At 45.6% G+C, this 16,181-nt stretch overlaps 1 protein-coding gene and 1 long non-coding RNA gene across 2 annotated transcripts in view; one reads left to right on the plus strand and one right to left on the minus strand.

Annotated features, from left to right (window-relative positions):
- Positions 1 to 2,677: 2,677 nt before the first annotated feature.
- LOC134728499 (uncharacterized) lies at positions 2,678 to 5,889 on the minus strand. The gene is made up of 3 exons (XR_010108955.1): positions 5,800 to 5,889; positions 4,691 to 4,883; positions 2,678 to 4,326 (listed from the first exon to the last, which is right to left on the minus strand). It is a non-coding gene; the product is annotated as an uncharacterized LOC134728499 (long non-coding RNA).
- Positions 5,890 to 6,014: 125 nt separating this feature from the next.
- Positions 6,015 to 16,181, plus strand: part of STAB2 (stabilin 2) — a 95,694-nt gene continuing 85,527 nt past the window's right edge. Inside the window, exons 1-4 of the mRNA XM_003832569.6 lie at positions 6,015 to 6,286; positions 9,384 to 9,564; positions 11,405 to 11,498; positions 12,936 to 13,094. Coding sequence (XP_003832617.5) covers positions 6,145 to 6,286; positions 9,384 to 9,564; positions 11,405 to 11,498; positions 12,936 to 13,094 — 576 coding nt within the window. The 5' untranslated portion in view covers positions 6,015 to 6,144. The remainder of the gene's footprint in view (positions 6,287 to 9,383; positions 9,565 to 11,404; positions 11,499 to 12,935; positions 13,095 to 16,181) is intronic.

Raw genomic sequence — 16,181 nt, forward strand, 5'->3', positions numbered from 1 at the left:
TAACAATAATAGGTCTGGGTCTTTCTTTTCAGGATGCTTCAATAATACATTAGTGATTGCTCTGACAATATCCTTGGAACGTGAGCATTAAACAAGGAAAAATGGTCTCGTTTTATTTATTGTTTTGTTTTACTGATTCCTCGTCTTGTTATGAAGGCTGGAAATAGCTGGCCAAGCACCTGGCACAGGATTGTGGCTGATTCTTTTAATTCTAGATATTTTAATTGATGTAATGACTCTGATATGATTTAGGCTACAGAGGACGGAGCTGATCCTCTGTGCCAGTCAGACGCCATCTGGAGAATTTGATTCCATGCTGAGAACCCCTTTTTTAAGAGAGGCAGAAACATGGTCACTTTCCTAGCCAGTCCCCAGCAGTGATTTATGTTTGGTTCATTCTGTAGAAACAAGGATTGGGCAGGTGCATCACCTGTTCGATTTCAGATTATTCAAAAGCTTATTCTCCATCTCCCTAAAGAACAGAATCAAGATGTGGGTTTGAGCTACAACCCAAAGAATTTTGATTACATAAGGAAAAGAACTTCCTAGTAGTTGCCTTAGAATGAACTCTTCCTTTACTAGTTTCTCTAGGTTTAAAGTCGAATCTATTTGCTCTACATGGTTTAGAATGGTTTTTGAGTGGGTTCATCAAAAGTCCAAATGCATTCTCTGGAAAGTATTTAGGACTAGCAAAGAGTAGAAGCAGCTGGTACCCTCTGGAAGTCTCAGTGTTTACCAGGCTGAATCCATCAGCCTGGTAAATACATTGTCCATGTATGTTTGGATTTTAGACGTTTAATAACAACACTCTGTACTAGTTATGGTCTCTACAAGAAACAGAATCCATCTGAGATGATCCAAACGAAGAGATTCTGATGAAGGAGCTACTGCAGAGGTGTGGACAGAGCTAAGGAAACGAATAAGTTTTGCTGGAGCTTTGAGGGAGAAGCAGGAAACCACTGCAACTAGGGACCAAAGAGCCCAGGGACAGGACATAGAGTTACCTGAACCCAGTGAGAGCAGGAAGCGTGGAAGAGGTGACCTCCTTCAGGAGCTGTAGGGATGGTACCAAAGCAGAGAGGGAGCAGGGATGAAATCCTTGACCTTGTTGTCCTCCTACCCACCAAAATCCTGCTAGTGACTGGACATTGGCCAACACCAATCAGAAGCTGGCAAGGGAGCTTGAGAACATCCTTCACGGTCTACCTTCTGGGGCACAGAGCCAGATGGAGAAGGTCAGAGAGGATGTGGAGAAATTGGAGGCACACTCCCAATTCCATCACCCTGAACCAGTAGAGGAGAATCCAGGAGACTGAAAGGCAGAGATTCAGTGTTCGGCTATATTGCTGCTAAGCTAATTGGAGGACATGGCCTTAAGTCTGTAACCAAAGCTAATACTTCATCCCTAGCACAGGTCAATAACTGCAATGTCCCCTCAGGGGCAGGTGCCTCCCTGCATGCACAGAATTGATCAGAAGCTGGGAGCCCGTGGACAGGCTGGCTCTGAAAGAAGTAAAAAAGGGGGCTGCTCTGAGCAGGCTCAGTTTTCTCTCCTAAACTCCTCCCACCAGCCCCCACCCCCAGCGCTGACTTCACTCCTTCTCCCACGGTGGAGTCGGTGTGGGGAGGGGGTGGGTAGAGAGGCCAGGATCATGGCTCAGTGGGGTTTCCTTCACAGGGAGGGAAGCATGAAACCAGCCACAGGACCATCGCCACTGCTCCCTCTCATAGGGACACCTGCACTGACCTCCTGTATCTCCCTCCAGGGCACTTGTGTGAGCTGTTCTCTGGTGTACTGGAGCAGATGTCCTGCTAACTCTGAGCCCACAGTGAGTGTGACAGCTTCATGAAAGCACAGATCACCCAAGCAGCCCCACTGGTGTGGTTTCTCAACCTATCTACCTTCCTTCTTTAGAAGATATTAATTGCAGCTGGGGTAATATAAGATGGGCTCGTAGCCTACTATATGGGGGATGGTAGAAAGTGATCCCACAGACCTGTGTTTGAATCCTTATTCATTGACCCTAGAGAAGTCGTTTAACCCTTTTACTGTTTCTTCATCTGTAAATGATAATAACAAAAAGATTCACGTAGATAAAAACCGAAGCACAATATCTAAATCAAGAAGGCACTCAGTTCCCGTCTACTTTTTCCCTTTTGGGACTGTAATATTATAGATGTCCACTTTTGGGTGGTACTGGCATATTGTGCAGAACTGTCTGTAAACAAGTCCTAATATTTGTTCTTCCCAAGCACTCTTCTGCAGAGACAAGAAAATAATACTGTGACTATCAAAAGCTTCCAAGTTTAATTGAATTCTGTACACATTTATTGAGGATTGATCATATATCAGACATAGTGCTTGCTTCCAGAGGCATGAGGATGAATAAGAAATCATTTCATTTTGCTTTTATCTGAGACGCTCCATCTAAAAAGGAAAACAGTTGTGCAACGATCTATCATTCATATGCCAAGGACTCTATTGGTGGTAAAAAGCAAAGTGTTCTAAGGCAAAAATGATGATAGAAATTTTTGCCTGTAAGTTTATCATAAGAAAGAACTTACAAACGAGAAGTAGCATTAAACACTAGAATAGATCACTAGGGAAGGTTATGAGCTCTTTAATGTGATTCTATTGTGAAGTATTTAGTAAAGCAAAACATTAAAATTAAATAGGTGCAGGTGTTCAGATATTTATTTTGCTTAACAAAGCCATTACCCCTGAGTCCTTCAGGATGCTGTCAACCAGGGAATGTGAGAGGGAGGAGAAGAGGAAATTGTGTTGGCTGGTGTCACAGTGATTGCTGTGTGCCAGACATTGTTCTAAATGCTTTATGCAGCAGCCCCACGACGTGGGTATATTATCACCATAACCAGTGTATGATTAGGGCACTAAGGCAAGGAAACGTAAACTACCTTGTACAAGGTCACACAGCTGATGTGGCAGAACCATGATTTGTTCTGCATGTTTAATCACCATTCTATGATTGTCTCAGCCCAGGGAAAGAGAAGGAAGAGGGTAAAAGAAAGGGAAATCAGACACATGGGTAGGAGCCTAAAAGAAGCCCTCAAATTACCCATCCCGGGAATCCTGTTGACCCACACCTGGTTGATTATCCTGAGATTCCCAACAAAAGGACTGTAGTGCTCCTTCCTCAGTGACCTCAGAATTCCTTCATATAGCTAATATTTTAGGATTTTATAGTCTAGGAAAGTCTCATTGCTCCCTTCTTGAGCAACAGCCTAAGATGAAGGGGTAAGCTTGACATCAACAATTATCTAAACAAAATTTGAACCAGAGACTAAATTCTCATGACAAAACTTGAAATCAGCATTATTGTCTCAGCAATATTTTCTTGATATTTTATAAATTAGGCAGCTGAGGCCCACAGAGGCTACATGACTGTGATCCTAAAGTCTGTACGTGATAAGACCCATTCTCTAGACCTTATACTTACTATCAGTGTTTCTTGGAAAAAATGATTTAACCTATCTGGGCCTCAGTTTCCTTATCTATAAAAAATGGCATGAAAAACATCCACATAGAACTGAAGATTGATGAACTCATCTGTGCAATGTGTCTGGCCCATAAAAGGTTCTCAGTAAACATGAGTTCTAGATAATTATGAGTGGGCATTGTTGGTTAGAATGGAAGGATGCATATAAATCTGCCCCACTCCTAAGAGAAAAACTCAGACTATCACAATTTTGTTTGGCAAACCTTTCAATGAAGTGTAGATAGACCCTTTGGGGGCTCCAAAATGTCTCTGTAGGAGATCTTAGAGATGGCTATAGATCAGAAGGGGAGACTAGACCGTATCCAGAATGAACAGAAAATATTTTCTGCTTAGAGACATCTGCTGTGGCATGGAAGAGGGAATAAAGATTTGTGGGCCATGGATGATGCAAACTCTGGCCTGTATTCCACCAACAAGGGAACAGGCCCAAAAAAGGGTGTCCAAGCTCTGATGTAGACCCAGGTCTGCTGGTGTGGTCCAGCACTCTCTCCTGACGTCAGTGGTGAAATGGAAGTACAATGGCAAGTGTCTGCAGAGGGTGTGCAGTGCCTGGAGAACCTAAACATGCTGACTGCCATGCTTTCCCTCCTTGCCTTTCTCCAGGCACTCTTCACACACAGATGTGTCTACAGTGGCAGGTTTGGGAGCCTGAAGAGCGGCTGTGCCCGGTACTGCAATGCCACTGTGAAGGTGAGGAGCGCGTGGCCGAGGCCCAGTCTAGGCCAGTAGGGCCAGGCAGCTCCAGGGCCATGCTCTTGGGTCCTAGGGTCCACGTGGTCACAGGTGGCCCGTGCTTGCTGTTGTCTTCCTGCAGAGGAATCAAAGGTAGATTCTTCATATGGTGGCCAGACTCTGTCCTTTCCTGCATCACAGCCTCCCATGGTTCCCTACCCTCTTAACACAGATCACACTCTTAACACTTCCCCACATGGCCCACCCTCTGCCTGTGGCTCTGACCTGCCTCTCACCCCCATTCCTACCTCAGAGCATGCACACTTGCCATTCCCTCCCTCTGAATGCTCTTCCAGATTTCCCTGAGGCTAACTCATCTTCAGTGTCTCCATTAACCAGCACTGTCACCACCAATCTGCAGTGGCCTCCCTAGTACCCACCTGACTTCTGGCCCTACCTGCCACCACTGGATGATAATACTTTGTTTTCCCAGCACTCACCGTTCTCTGAAATGATCTTGTTTTACTATTTTTAAAATTCATACATTGACTCTTCCCCAACTTAGAACGTTGGCTCCACAAGCATGAGCCTCCCTCTGTCCGTTCGCACAGTGTTAGAGCCAGTCCAGCACTCAGGGGAGGGGCTCAGTAGAGTTGTGGTGACCAGATGACTGAGCACTAGCCATGCCATCAACTGCCAAAGAAAAGGGCAACTTCATAAGGAGAGGCGAATATGGCTTAGTATAATAATGGAAATTAAAATGCATCCCCTTTGAGGAATTGGTGCTCTACTTGGGGGTTCAAAGGGGAACACGCATTTTGTTTTTCAGATTCCAAAGTGCTGCAAAGGCTTCTATGGACCTGACTGCAACCAGTGTCCAGGAGGCTTCTCAAATCCATGCTCAGGAAATGGACAGGTGAATACTGAAGACTGGCCTTCCATAAGTCAAATCAAACAATAATTTTTAAAACTTCTAAACCAAAATGTGATATAATGCCAGCTACTCTTCCCAGGAAGCAAAAGAAATGACCCCTTACTAAAAGAACAGCAGGTGTCTGCAGTAGAAGGACCTGGGTCTGGGATGGGGGATGGGAGAGAGAGATTCCGGTAATGTTGCCTCTAGTCTGCTTCTCTATTGCGGGCTGCAGGACGTTGGGTAACTCAACAAGGATCTCTGGGCCTCACGTTCCTCCTGTGGGAGATATCAGGGTTGACCTGCATTGATCTTCAAGACTCCTTCCAGAACTAAGATTTTATGATAGTTAAAAAATAGCTCTGCCTCCTGATTGCTTTTTTGAACCTATGAGCAAAACCTAGTGAAATGTAACAGCCGAAACTTAACTCATCTAGCTTGGAGGCAAAAGTAGCTGTGGTTCATACAGGGAAATTATACATCTGTGCATTTAATAAGCCCGCCTCTAAAACGTGGCTTTTTCGAGGGGAAAGTATCAGCCATGAGTGGGGACACCATGTGGACAAGGAGAATAGGGAGAGGCCAGTACTAATGACTGCGGCCAGGGGTTAGAAAGGGCCCACACCCAACGCTGATGTCAATCAGCACACATATGACCTTGCCAGGGCTAGAGAGGTGGGAGGCAAATATGTTTACCACTGAAGAGAGAAAACACTGCAGTTTGGAGTCACAGAGCTGAGCAGGTGAGACTGTAAAGGGAGGCTAGTCACTCATTCTGGAGGCCCCTGTCTTATCACTTATCCCTTAAGCATGGTTGAAAGGTTCCCAGTTCAGCATTGTGATGCCCCCTTGAGTGACTTCCCTTAAAGTTCTAAATCCTGGCTTGGGATTCCCAAGCTCGGCACTGCTTTAGCAGCCTCCCTAATATCACATGACTCCACTTTCCACGAGGAGTCCCAGAGGGTCATGTCAAGTGGGATTTAATCTGAATTCAAAGAAGTCAGGCCATGAAATGAAAACACCTGAGAACTATGTGTCCTAATGGCCCACGGGCCCTGCCTTTGCTCCCAGTGTGCAGATAGCCTCGGCGGCAACGGGACATGCATTTGCGAGGAGGGCTTCCAAGGCTCCCAGTGTCAGTTCTGCTCTGATCCCAATAAATACGGACCTCGGTGTAACAAAAGTAAGTGGCACTTCCAGAGCTTCCTTCCACTCCTAAGCAAGGTTCCCTCTCGCGCTGCAGCAGGGTGCTGGTGCAGGGCTGGTGTCTCAGGACCCCTTTGCTTGGGTTACGCCATCATCACAGAGCATTCATTAAGCTTTGGTTCTCAAACTGGAGCGTGTGTCAGAGGACTGATCCCTGAGCCCCACCTGCAGAGTTTCTGATTCACTAGGCCCCAATGGGTCTTCAGAATTTGCATTTCTAACAAGTTCCCAGGGGGCACCAACACTGCTGGTCTGGGAAGCACACTTTGAAGACCACTCTCCAAAGGTTTCTCCACATTCTTGAAGTGATAGTGGGCTCTATATCAAGAAACAGATTCAGGCCAGACACAGTGGCTCACACCTGTAATCCCAGCACTTTGGGAGGCTGAGGTGGGTGGATCACTTGAGGTCAGGAGTTTGAGACCAGCCTGACCAACATAGCAAAACCCCATCTCTACTAAAAATACAAAAATTAGCAGGGTGTGGTGGCGGGTGCCTGTAATCCCAGCTACTCTGGAGGCTGAGGTAGGAGAATGGTTGAACTCAGGAGGCAGAGGTTGCAGTAAGCTGAGATTGAGCCACTGCACTCCAGCCTGGGTGACATTCCATCTGGAAAAAAAAAGAATCAGATTCACTCCCTACCTTTCAGGCAGACCTCTTCCATCAGCTCCTTTATTTGCAAGGCCTGTGGCCTTGGGCAAGTTACTATACTTCTCTAGGCCTCAGTTTCTTCATCTGTAAAATGGGGATGATGAAAATAGCAAGTGTCTTTTAAAGTTAGTACAACTTATAAATGGAAACCGCTTGCCTTAGAACCATGCCTAGTACAAAACATGTGCCACAAATATTATTATCTCACTATTTTTATCTATTGTTGTTGCTGTTAGTCTAAGTACAGTGACATAAATATCAAGAAGCTTGTAGAACAGGTAGAAAGTTCCACCACAATAGGCATTGAAAAAAATAAAGTTATGCAACCTCAGAAAATGCATTCCCTCATTCTGTTCTTTAAAATGACATCCTGTATATATTTAAATACGCATATGTATATTTTTGACATATATTTCTAAGCTAACAGCTCGTTGTGGAGTCAGACCATCCTGAAGTCCCCACACTCCAGCCTACCAACCGTCTGATCTCAGAAAATGGCTATTTCTTCACCTATAAAATGAAGATAATAGTGGTACCTACATTATAGTTTGCTGACAGGATTAAATTAGACCATAATTTCGGGCTTTTGGCACAGAGCTTGCACTGAGCAAGTCATCAATAAGCAAAGCCGCTCCTCTTACTGTCGCTACTAACTCCACACATTTCCTATGAAACACACAACCCTTCCGCTCTCCTACCTTATTTGATCTTCACAAATAACTCTCAGGATGGATGGGAAAGCAGAGCACATCAGGGTCAAGGCTACTGAACCCTTTCCAATGTTCTTTTTGCCAAATTAGATTTCCATATTAGAGGAAGAAAAAAATCAGGGTTTATCCCAAGGCCTGACAATGTTGGCATTTGTCTGAGGCCAGCCGGGCAGGACAGCAAGGCTGGGATGGGGCGGTGGGCTTCCAGCTGTCACACCTCTCAATCCAGGGCTACGGCTGTGCACAGTCTCATACAGGGGTCTCGTACCTTGCAAATTAAATGCTGACTTCCCTAAAATTGTATAACAATTCTTTTTTGCTTTAAGTCTGGCTGTGATTTTCCAGCCCCGCTCACTTGTGTTGTTCTCTTTCCTGGATGATGGCTCCAAGCACCCACACGAATTCCTCTCCCATGAGTCCCTTCTGGGGCGAAACTCCAGATTCCTTTATTTCTGATCATTTTCCAAGCACCCCCAATCCTTTCCAGGTGCCTTTGAAAATCTCCATGTCCTTCTTTCCACTTTCACATGCATAGGAACCTGAGTCTGATGAGGTGGCCCGTGTTACAATTTTTAAATACCTACAATTGAAAGCAAATTCAGCAGCTAAGGTTTCAAATGATAACAGTGATATGGAAATGCCAGTTCATATAATGATCTACGGTGTTTACACAGTCACGAACAGAAATGGACTTTGAATCCTGGTTTAAGTTTCTGCCTGGGAATTTAGCAGCAAGTTGGGCAACTTGCTTCCTCTCCCTGGGCCTCAGCTTCCTCATCTGAAAAATGGGGGATATAAAAGTACCTACCTTCTGGGCCTGGTGACTATTAATGAGATGGTGCATGTGGAAGGCTGACCCAGTGCCTTGAATGAAGTCAGTGCCCAAATATCCCCTATTGGTTATCATTGGTTTGCTGTGATAGAGTGAAAAACAAACATATTAGCTACTTATCAGGAGCCCTGCCAGCATGGGAGATCACTTCTATTTATTCCAGAATATCTTCATGAAAGGTGAGAAATTTCCGGGCTAAACTCTCCAACCAGGAAGTAGTTGAAAATGGAGTTCCTTGGCCTCTTTCAAAGTGTCACATCCTCTTCCCCACACCCCACACACATATAGATAAAAAGGAGTTCTTTTTTCTTTTTTTTTTTTTTTATTTGTTTTGTTTTTGAGACAGGGTCTCACTCTGTTGACCAGGCTGGAGTACAGAGGTGCAGTCATAGCTCACTACAGCTTCAACCTCCTGGGCTCAAGTGATCCTCCCACCTCTCGGCCTCTGCAGTAACTGGGACCACAAGCACACACCATCATGCCCGGCTAATTTTTGTGTTTTTTGTAGAGACAGGGTTTCGCCATGTTGCCCAGGCTGGTCTCAAACTCCTGGGCTCAAGCAATCCTCCCACATCAGCTTCCCGGTGTGCTGGGATTACAGGCATGAGCCACCATGCTCAGCCTTAAAGGAGTTCTGAGACCAAGTTCTTCCCCTCCTGGGTGGGACAAGCAAGCTCTCCAGGGCTGTCCCAGGCACTCTGAGAACACTTGAGACTCCAAGAAATAGCAGCCTAAGTCTTCTCCCGGCTCAGCCCCAATTCTGCTTTGACAAGAGTGAGTGGGGGGTGAGAAGAGGTGGTCCCGGTCCTCCAGGGTGCTCTGCCTCAGTGCTTGGCTTGTCCCCAAGGCCTGGACGGATGTCCCTCCTCCTCCTCTTTCAGAATGCCTGTGCGTTCACGGAACATGCGATAACAGGATAGACAGCGATGGGGCCTGCCTCACTGGCACATGCAGAGACGGCTCTGCCGGGAGACTCTGTGATAAGCAGACCTCAGCCTGTGGGCCCTACGTGCAGTTCTGTCACATCCACGCCACCTGTGAATACAGCAATGGGACAGCCAGGTAGGTCTGTGAGGGAATGGCCCTTAATGACGCAGAGTCATTAAGTGTAAGGGGATGGCACTTAATGACGCTGTGTTACCTGTAGATGGAGCCAACCCATATCTGAACTCTGAACTGAGGCCTGTTATCTCTAGCTGACAGTGTGGCGTTTGTGAAAAGAACCTCAGTCTGAGCTGGGTTTCAATTGCAGCACTCCCTGCTTTGAAACTTACCAGCTGTGTGACTGTGGGCAAGTTACTTAACCTCTCTGAACCTCACTTTCCTCAACAGTACAGTGAGGATGATGATACCTACCAAGCAGGGCAGTTGTGGAGATTAGCAGAACTCAATGCAGAATCACCTAGCACCGGGGCTAGCACATCAAAGATGTTCCATTATGGAAACGATAATTATTATCACCACATATGAAAGAAATGAAGATTTGTCCACCAACTTTCCAACCTTTGAAGACACCTTTACTTTTTAAGGCTGTTAATAATTGCTCCCCTGTTAAAGGCATCTTGCAGGAAATTGGGTCTTTAATCAATAGGTTGCCATTTGTTTCCTTAATACTGTCTAGCATTCTGCAGTGGGTTTGAGGGGGAAAATGCCAGAGGAAATTTACCTCTCTGGAAATACCTAGCTCCAAGGCAGTAACCACCTAAATTATCCTGGGAAATGCAGAGGATGTCTGGAATTCTTGTTCCTCTCCTTGCACTGCTTTTCTTAATTTTTGTTTACATAGTTATTTGTTTTGGTCTGCCTCTCCCACTAGACTATAGGCTATATGAGAAAAGAGACTGTCTCTTTTCCACAGTTGTACAATAGAAATGCCTTTTCCTAAGGAGTTAGGATCTATATCGGTGCATAAGGCAAAACTACATGTAATCAAAATTACCCCTGAAACCTGCGAAATCATCCACAGAGGACTGTCGGCATGGGTCTGTATGAACTATATTGCCTTAGGTAAATCAAACATTATTGGAACAGATCAACCTATTTCTTCATTTGGACACTAGACAATGTATTTTGTTCCTGTAGGAAGCTTGATACATGAAATATATTTTTTTTAATTTTTATAAGGCATGTATGACTGAATTTGCAGTAAGACCTGGGGGTACAATGTCCCCAGCATCTATCATAGGCCACTCAACAAATATTGGTTGAATAGATGAATGAATGGGCCACCTTTAATAGTAAAAGTGTCGTCACGGAACATTTTGAGAGGAGCATCTGGAAAGGTAATGGGTCAAGAAACCAAGTCAGCTCACAGAAGAGGCACTTGAAAATGTGGCGTTGGGGGAAAAAACCTCTGAGGGGCCAGAGAATGGGAGAGGATAAGTCTCGACCTGATTGTCATTTTCAAATATTTTAAGAGCTGTTGCATAGAAGACAGAGTAGAACTCTTCTTTGCTGAACCAGAGGTAATAATTAGTATTGAGCAGGAAGACTTATAAAAAGGCAGGTTCTGGTAAAATAAGAGCAGAGACACTGTCAGGTGTTGAGATTTATGATCTGCAAGCGCTCTGCTAAACGCTCAGTGTGCATTTGCTCATTTAACCTTCAGCCTTATATGGGAGGTATTAGGCCCATTTTCCTCATGAGAAATAAGATCTCTCAGTTGTTAAGGGACTCGTGCAGTGTCACACAACTGCTAAGAAGTGGGCGGGCTTCATTTCCACCCAGGTGTATCTGATTACAGATCCCAGAAGTACCCCGACCACATCTGAGCGCTGGCTTCCTCCACAGGAGCAAACGATGGAGCCATTTGGCCAGGAACTGGCTCATCTCTAGCTGGCTGGCTCTCTTCTGGGTCGTTGGTGCTTATTCTGGGGCTGATTTTGCACACTCTCCTTTGCAGTTGTATTTGCAAAGCAGGATATGAAGGAGATGGAACTGTGTGTTCTGAGATGGACCCCTGCACAGGACTAACTCCAGGAGGCTGTAGCCGCAATGTGAGTACTGGTCTTCATTTCCACCCTGCCTGGTTTCTTGGTTTCTTTTTTTTTTTGAGACAGAGTCTCGCTCTGTCGCCCAGGCTGGAGTGCAATGGCACAATCTTGGCTCACTGCAACATCCGCCTCCCGGATTCAGGCGATTCTCCTGCCTCAGCCTCCCGAGTAGCTGGGATTACAGGCACGTGCCACCACCCCGGCTAATTTTTGTATTTTTAGTAGACAGGGTTTCGCCATGTTGGTCAGGCTGGTCTCAAACTCCTGACCTCGTGATCTGCCCACCTTGACCTCCCAAAGTGCTAGGACTACAGGCCTAAGCCACCGCGCCCAGCCCTGCCTGGTTTCTTGTTGGCTTTTTTCAGTTGATTATTTGGGTTTTTTAGGAAATCCTGAGGAAAGACATTCCACAGGTCAATGTCTGATCACTTTTCATATGCATGAAGCATTTGTGTTTAAACCTTGAATTTTTATTTTATTTTGACACAGGGTCTCACTCTGTTACCCAGGCTGGAGCACAGTGGTGAAATCATAGCTCACTGCAGCCTCGAACTCCTGGGCTCAAGTGATCATTTTACTTGATAGGAAACTGGGATCTAGGGGAGTCAAGTGACTAAGTTCTGTTGTTGGTAGGGGTGTATCCAGAACCTACCATTGCTTTCACTAATTCCCTTCAATGATCGCCACCCCCACCTGACCCTAGTCACCTTCATTCCTTACGTATGGTTTAGTAACTGGTTTCTTTGCTTCCTCTTATCTACCCACAGTGCATTGTCCACTCACAGCCAGAGTGGCTTGAAGTGAATCAGATCATGTTTTTCAGGTTTAAGCCCCTTCAGTAATTTCCTCTGGCTCTGAGGATAAAATCTAGATGAAACCACCTGACCCCAGCCTACAGATTCCTTTGATTCCCTTTGAGCGAGCCCCATCCCAACCCCATCCCCCTCAGCCTCAGCTCAACATCGTATCTTGTATCCCTCTCTCCTTCTCATTTTGTCCTCCAGCCTCCTGGCGAGGCTCCTCCTGAGAGGCCCGGGAGCTGTTATAGTGGAGTTTGGGTTCCCACATTATACAGGCCTGGGTTCATGCCTTTTTATAGCTGCATGACCTTGGGCAACACCTGTTTCCTTAGCTGTAAAATAGAGATAATAACAATACTTTCCTCAAGATGATGGTTTACACCTGCAAAACAATATAAACAGTCCCTGGCTTAATAACTAACACGGTGATGTCAGTGGCCATGAGCTGGCCAGTTCCAAGCAATTTTGTTCTTTAAATGACCTAATCTTTTCATGAATCTCAATGTAAATTAAGCATTTCCACCTCACTCAATGCAAATATGTGTTTCTGGAACATATGTCTGGAAATTCTCTCTTATTTTTGGAATCATGTGGCTGGACTGAGGATTCAGAGGCTTTGCTTTTTCTTTTCCTCCTGCAGGCAGAATGCATCAAAACTGGCACGGGCACCCACACCTGCGTGTGTCAGCAAGGTTGGACGGGGAATGGGAGAGACTGCTTGGAGATCAACAACTGCCTGCTGCCCAGTGCAGGCGGCTGCCACGACAACGCAACCTGTTCGTATGTGGGTCCCGGGCAGGTAGGTTGGATGTCATGAGAGCAAAGAGAAAGCAGGAATCCTGCAGTGACTTTTCTTTCCCCTCAGGACACAGAAGTACTTTGGCTAGAACTTACTGCAGCTTTTTTCAATCATTTGTGGCAGTGAACATGGGTTCATTGCGACAACAAACCTATGATGTATTATTATCCCATCTTATAGAAAAGGAAATTGAGGCAATGAGAAGCTATTTGCATAAATCACATAGAAAATAAATAATAGTGCAAGATTTGCACCCAGTCTGACTCCAGGGCTGCCCTCTTAGTCACCACCCTGGACCAACCTTATATTTCTATAGCTCTGCAGTGTATTGATCACTTTCACTCACTGTCATTTAATGGAGGACAAGGCAGAGAAGGCTACAGCTTAAAAATTAAGCAGCTCCAGGGGAGGGGCTACCAACCCCACTAGGATTGTGGCAATGGAAAAAGAGACGACTGATAAGGCTCCCTTCCCCCATCCATCCCCACCTGCTTCCACCTCTTTCCACAGGTAGGACCAACAGGTGTGTTTATAATACAAGGCTAAGGAGGTCAGAACACACGGAAGATGGGAACCGGGATTTTAAATCAACCCCCTTATCTTTTGAATCTTGATACAGTTTCTCACTTTTATGTTTTAGGCTGAACTTTTTTAAAGACCTACAAATTATTTTCAGCTCTTTGAGAAATATATTTCTTCCCATGATGATGGCTCTGTTTGAGGAAAGCCTAACCTTGCTCACCATGATATCTCCCACTTGACCCCGAGCCTTTTGGTTCTCAGACCTCTCATTTCTGTGCACAAGTTAATAATCAGAGAAACCCAGAGCTTGTAGTGGAACTTGATGAGATATTAAAGCCCACCTCCTACCTTCCCTTTCCTTCATGGAGGAATTTACCCAGACAAATGGAGATCTGCCCTATTTTATTTTTTGAGATGGAGTCTCGCTCTGTCGCCCAGGCTGGAGTGCAGTGGCACGATCTCAGCTCACTGCAAGCTCTGCCTTCTGGGTTCATGCCATTCTCCTGCCTCAGCCTCCCGAGTAGCTGGGACTACAGGCACCCACCACCATGCCCGGCTAATTTTGTTTTTGTATTTTTAGTAGAGACAGGGTTTCTCCATGTTGGTCAGGCTGGTCTCAAACTCCCGATCTCAGGTGATCCACCTGCCTCGGCCTCCCAAAGTGCTGGGATTACAGGCATCAGCCACCATGCCCAGCCAATCTGCCTTATTTAAAAATATCCAAGAAGTTTTTAGGGCCTCCGTCTGTGGCTTTAGGCATCATTCCCACTCACTCCTCCATTCTGCTAGGAATGAGTGATGGAACATCGGTCCTGCGGGCCAGTGCAGGGCTGGACACTTGTGCAGAGACAGTCAGAAGTGTTGGAGCTCCTCTGGGAGCTCATAACTACCAAAGTTAGTGATCTGTACAGAACTCTTTCCAAAGACACCCCCACAGGGGGTTAAAAGGTGGTCAACATGGGCCGGGCACTGTGGCTTACACCTGTAATCCCAGCACTTTGGAAGGCCAAGGCAGGAGGATCACCTGAGATCGGGAGTTCGAGCCCAGCCTGACCAACATGGAGAAACCCCATGTCTACTAAAAATTAGTCGGGCATTGTGGTGCATGCCTGTAATCCCAGCTACTCGGGAGGCTGAGGCAGGAGAATCGCTTGAACCTGGGAGGTGGAGGTTGCGGTGAACTGAGATCGTGCCATTGCATTCCAGCCTGGGCAACAAGAGCAAAACTCTGTATCAAAAAAAAAGGGGGGGGGGTCAACATGATTAGGAGCTAGGGTTAAAAAGTGGAACTGCTTAGCTAACAGCATGGCATGCTCTCACCCTAGCCCACCTCCCACTCTTGAAAACTGGTGGGAGATAGAAGCACACTACACCCAGGCAAAGCCTCAACGTTGACATGTCTATTTACAGCTAGGGTAAACTATTTCAATAGACCACAGAAGGTGCTTCTCGGGGAGTGACAGTTGGCAATGGGACAGGGATAGAAAATCTGTGTCAGGGAGAAATCTTTCAGTTAGAAGAGAAAACTCAATTACTTGTGGAAGTGTAAAATGGTACAGCTGCTATGGAAAACAGCACAGCAATTCCCCCCAAAAATTAAAAATGGAATAAGCATATGCTCTAGCAGTTCCACTTCTGGGTATACACCCAAAAGAATCAAAAGCGGGACTCAAGCAGATATTTAAGCACCCGTATTCATAGCAGCATTATTCATAGTAGTCAAAAGATGAACACAACCCAATGGCCATTGGCAGATTAATGGATAATCAAAACGTGGTATATGTATACAACAGAATAGCAATCAGCCTTAAAAAGGAAGAAAATGCTGACACATGCTGCAACATGGGTGAACCTTGAAGAAGTGTTGCTAAGTGAAATAAGCCAGAGACAGAAGGACAAATACTGTGTGATTCCACTGCTCTGAGGTTCCTAGAATAGTCAGGTTCATAGAGACAGAAAGGAGAATGGTGGCTGCCGGGAGCTAGAGTAGGGAGAGGAACGAGGAGTTATTGTGTAACGGGTCTGGAGTTTCAGTCTGGGAAGATGAAAACAAGTTTGGAGAAGGATGGTGATGATGGTTGTACACGAATGTGAATGTATTTAATGCCCCTTAACTATACATTTTTAAATGGTTAAAATGATACATTTTCTCATACATATATTTACTTCGATTCTTAAGAAGAAAAAAAAAGCTGGTTTAAAAAGAAAAGAGAATGTTTTGGCCCACGTGACTCTAAAGGCCATATATGGATCTAGCTGCTGGTACAACATGATTCAGGGCTCAGAAGGAAGCATAAAGGGTCTGTTTCTTGGCTCAGCTTCTTCCCAGGTTCCTGGGGTGAGGGATGACCTCCAGCCACTTCCAATTTATACCATCGCAACTCTTAAGCAGAATGGAGTACATTTTCTGGTAACTTCCTCCAAAAAGCCAGGATTCATTCTTTCATTGACTCAGATTGAGTGCATCCACACCCATCCTCATTTCCTACCACTCCCATCAGCCCTTGTGCACAATTACAGAAATCAGGCTGGGGAGGCCCAGGGTGGAACATGCAGTGATAAGCA

This window comes from Pan paniscus, chromosome 10 (assembly GCF_029289425.2).
Source record: "Pan paniscus chromosome 10, NHGRI_mPanPan1-v2.0_pri, whole genome shotgun sequence".
Classification (NCBI taxonomy): Eukaryota; Metazoa; Chordata; class Mammalia; order Primates; family Hominidae; genus Pan; species Pan paniscus.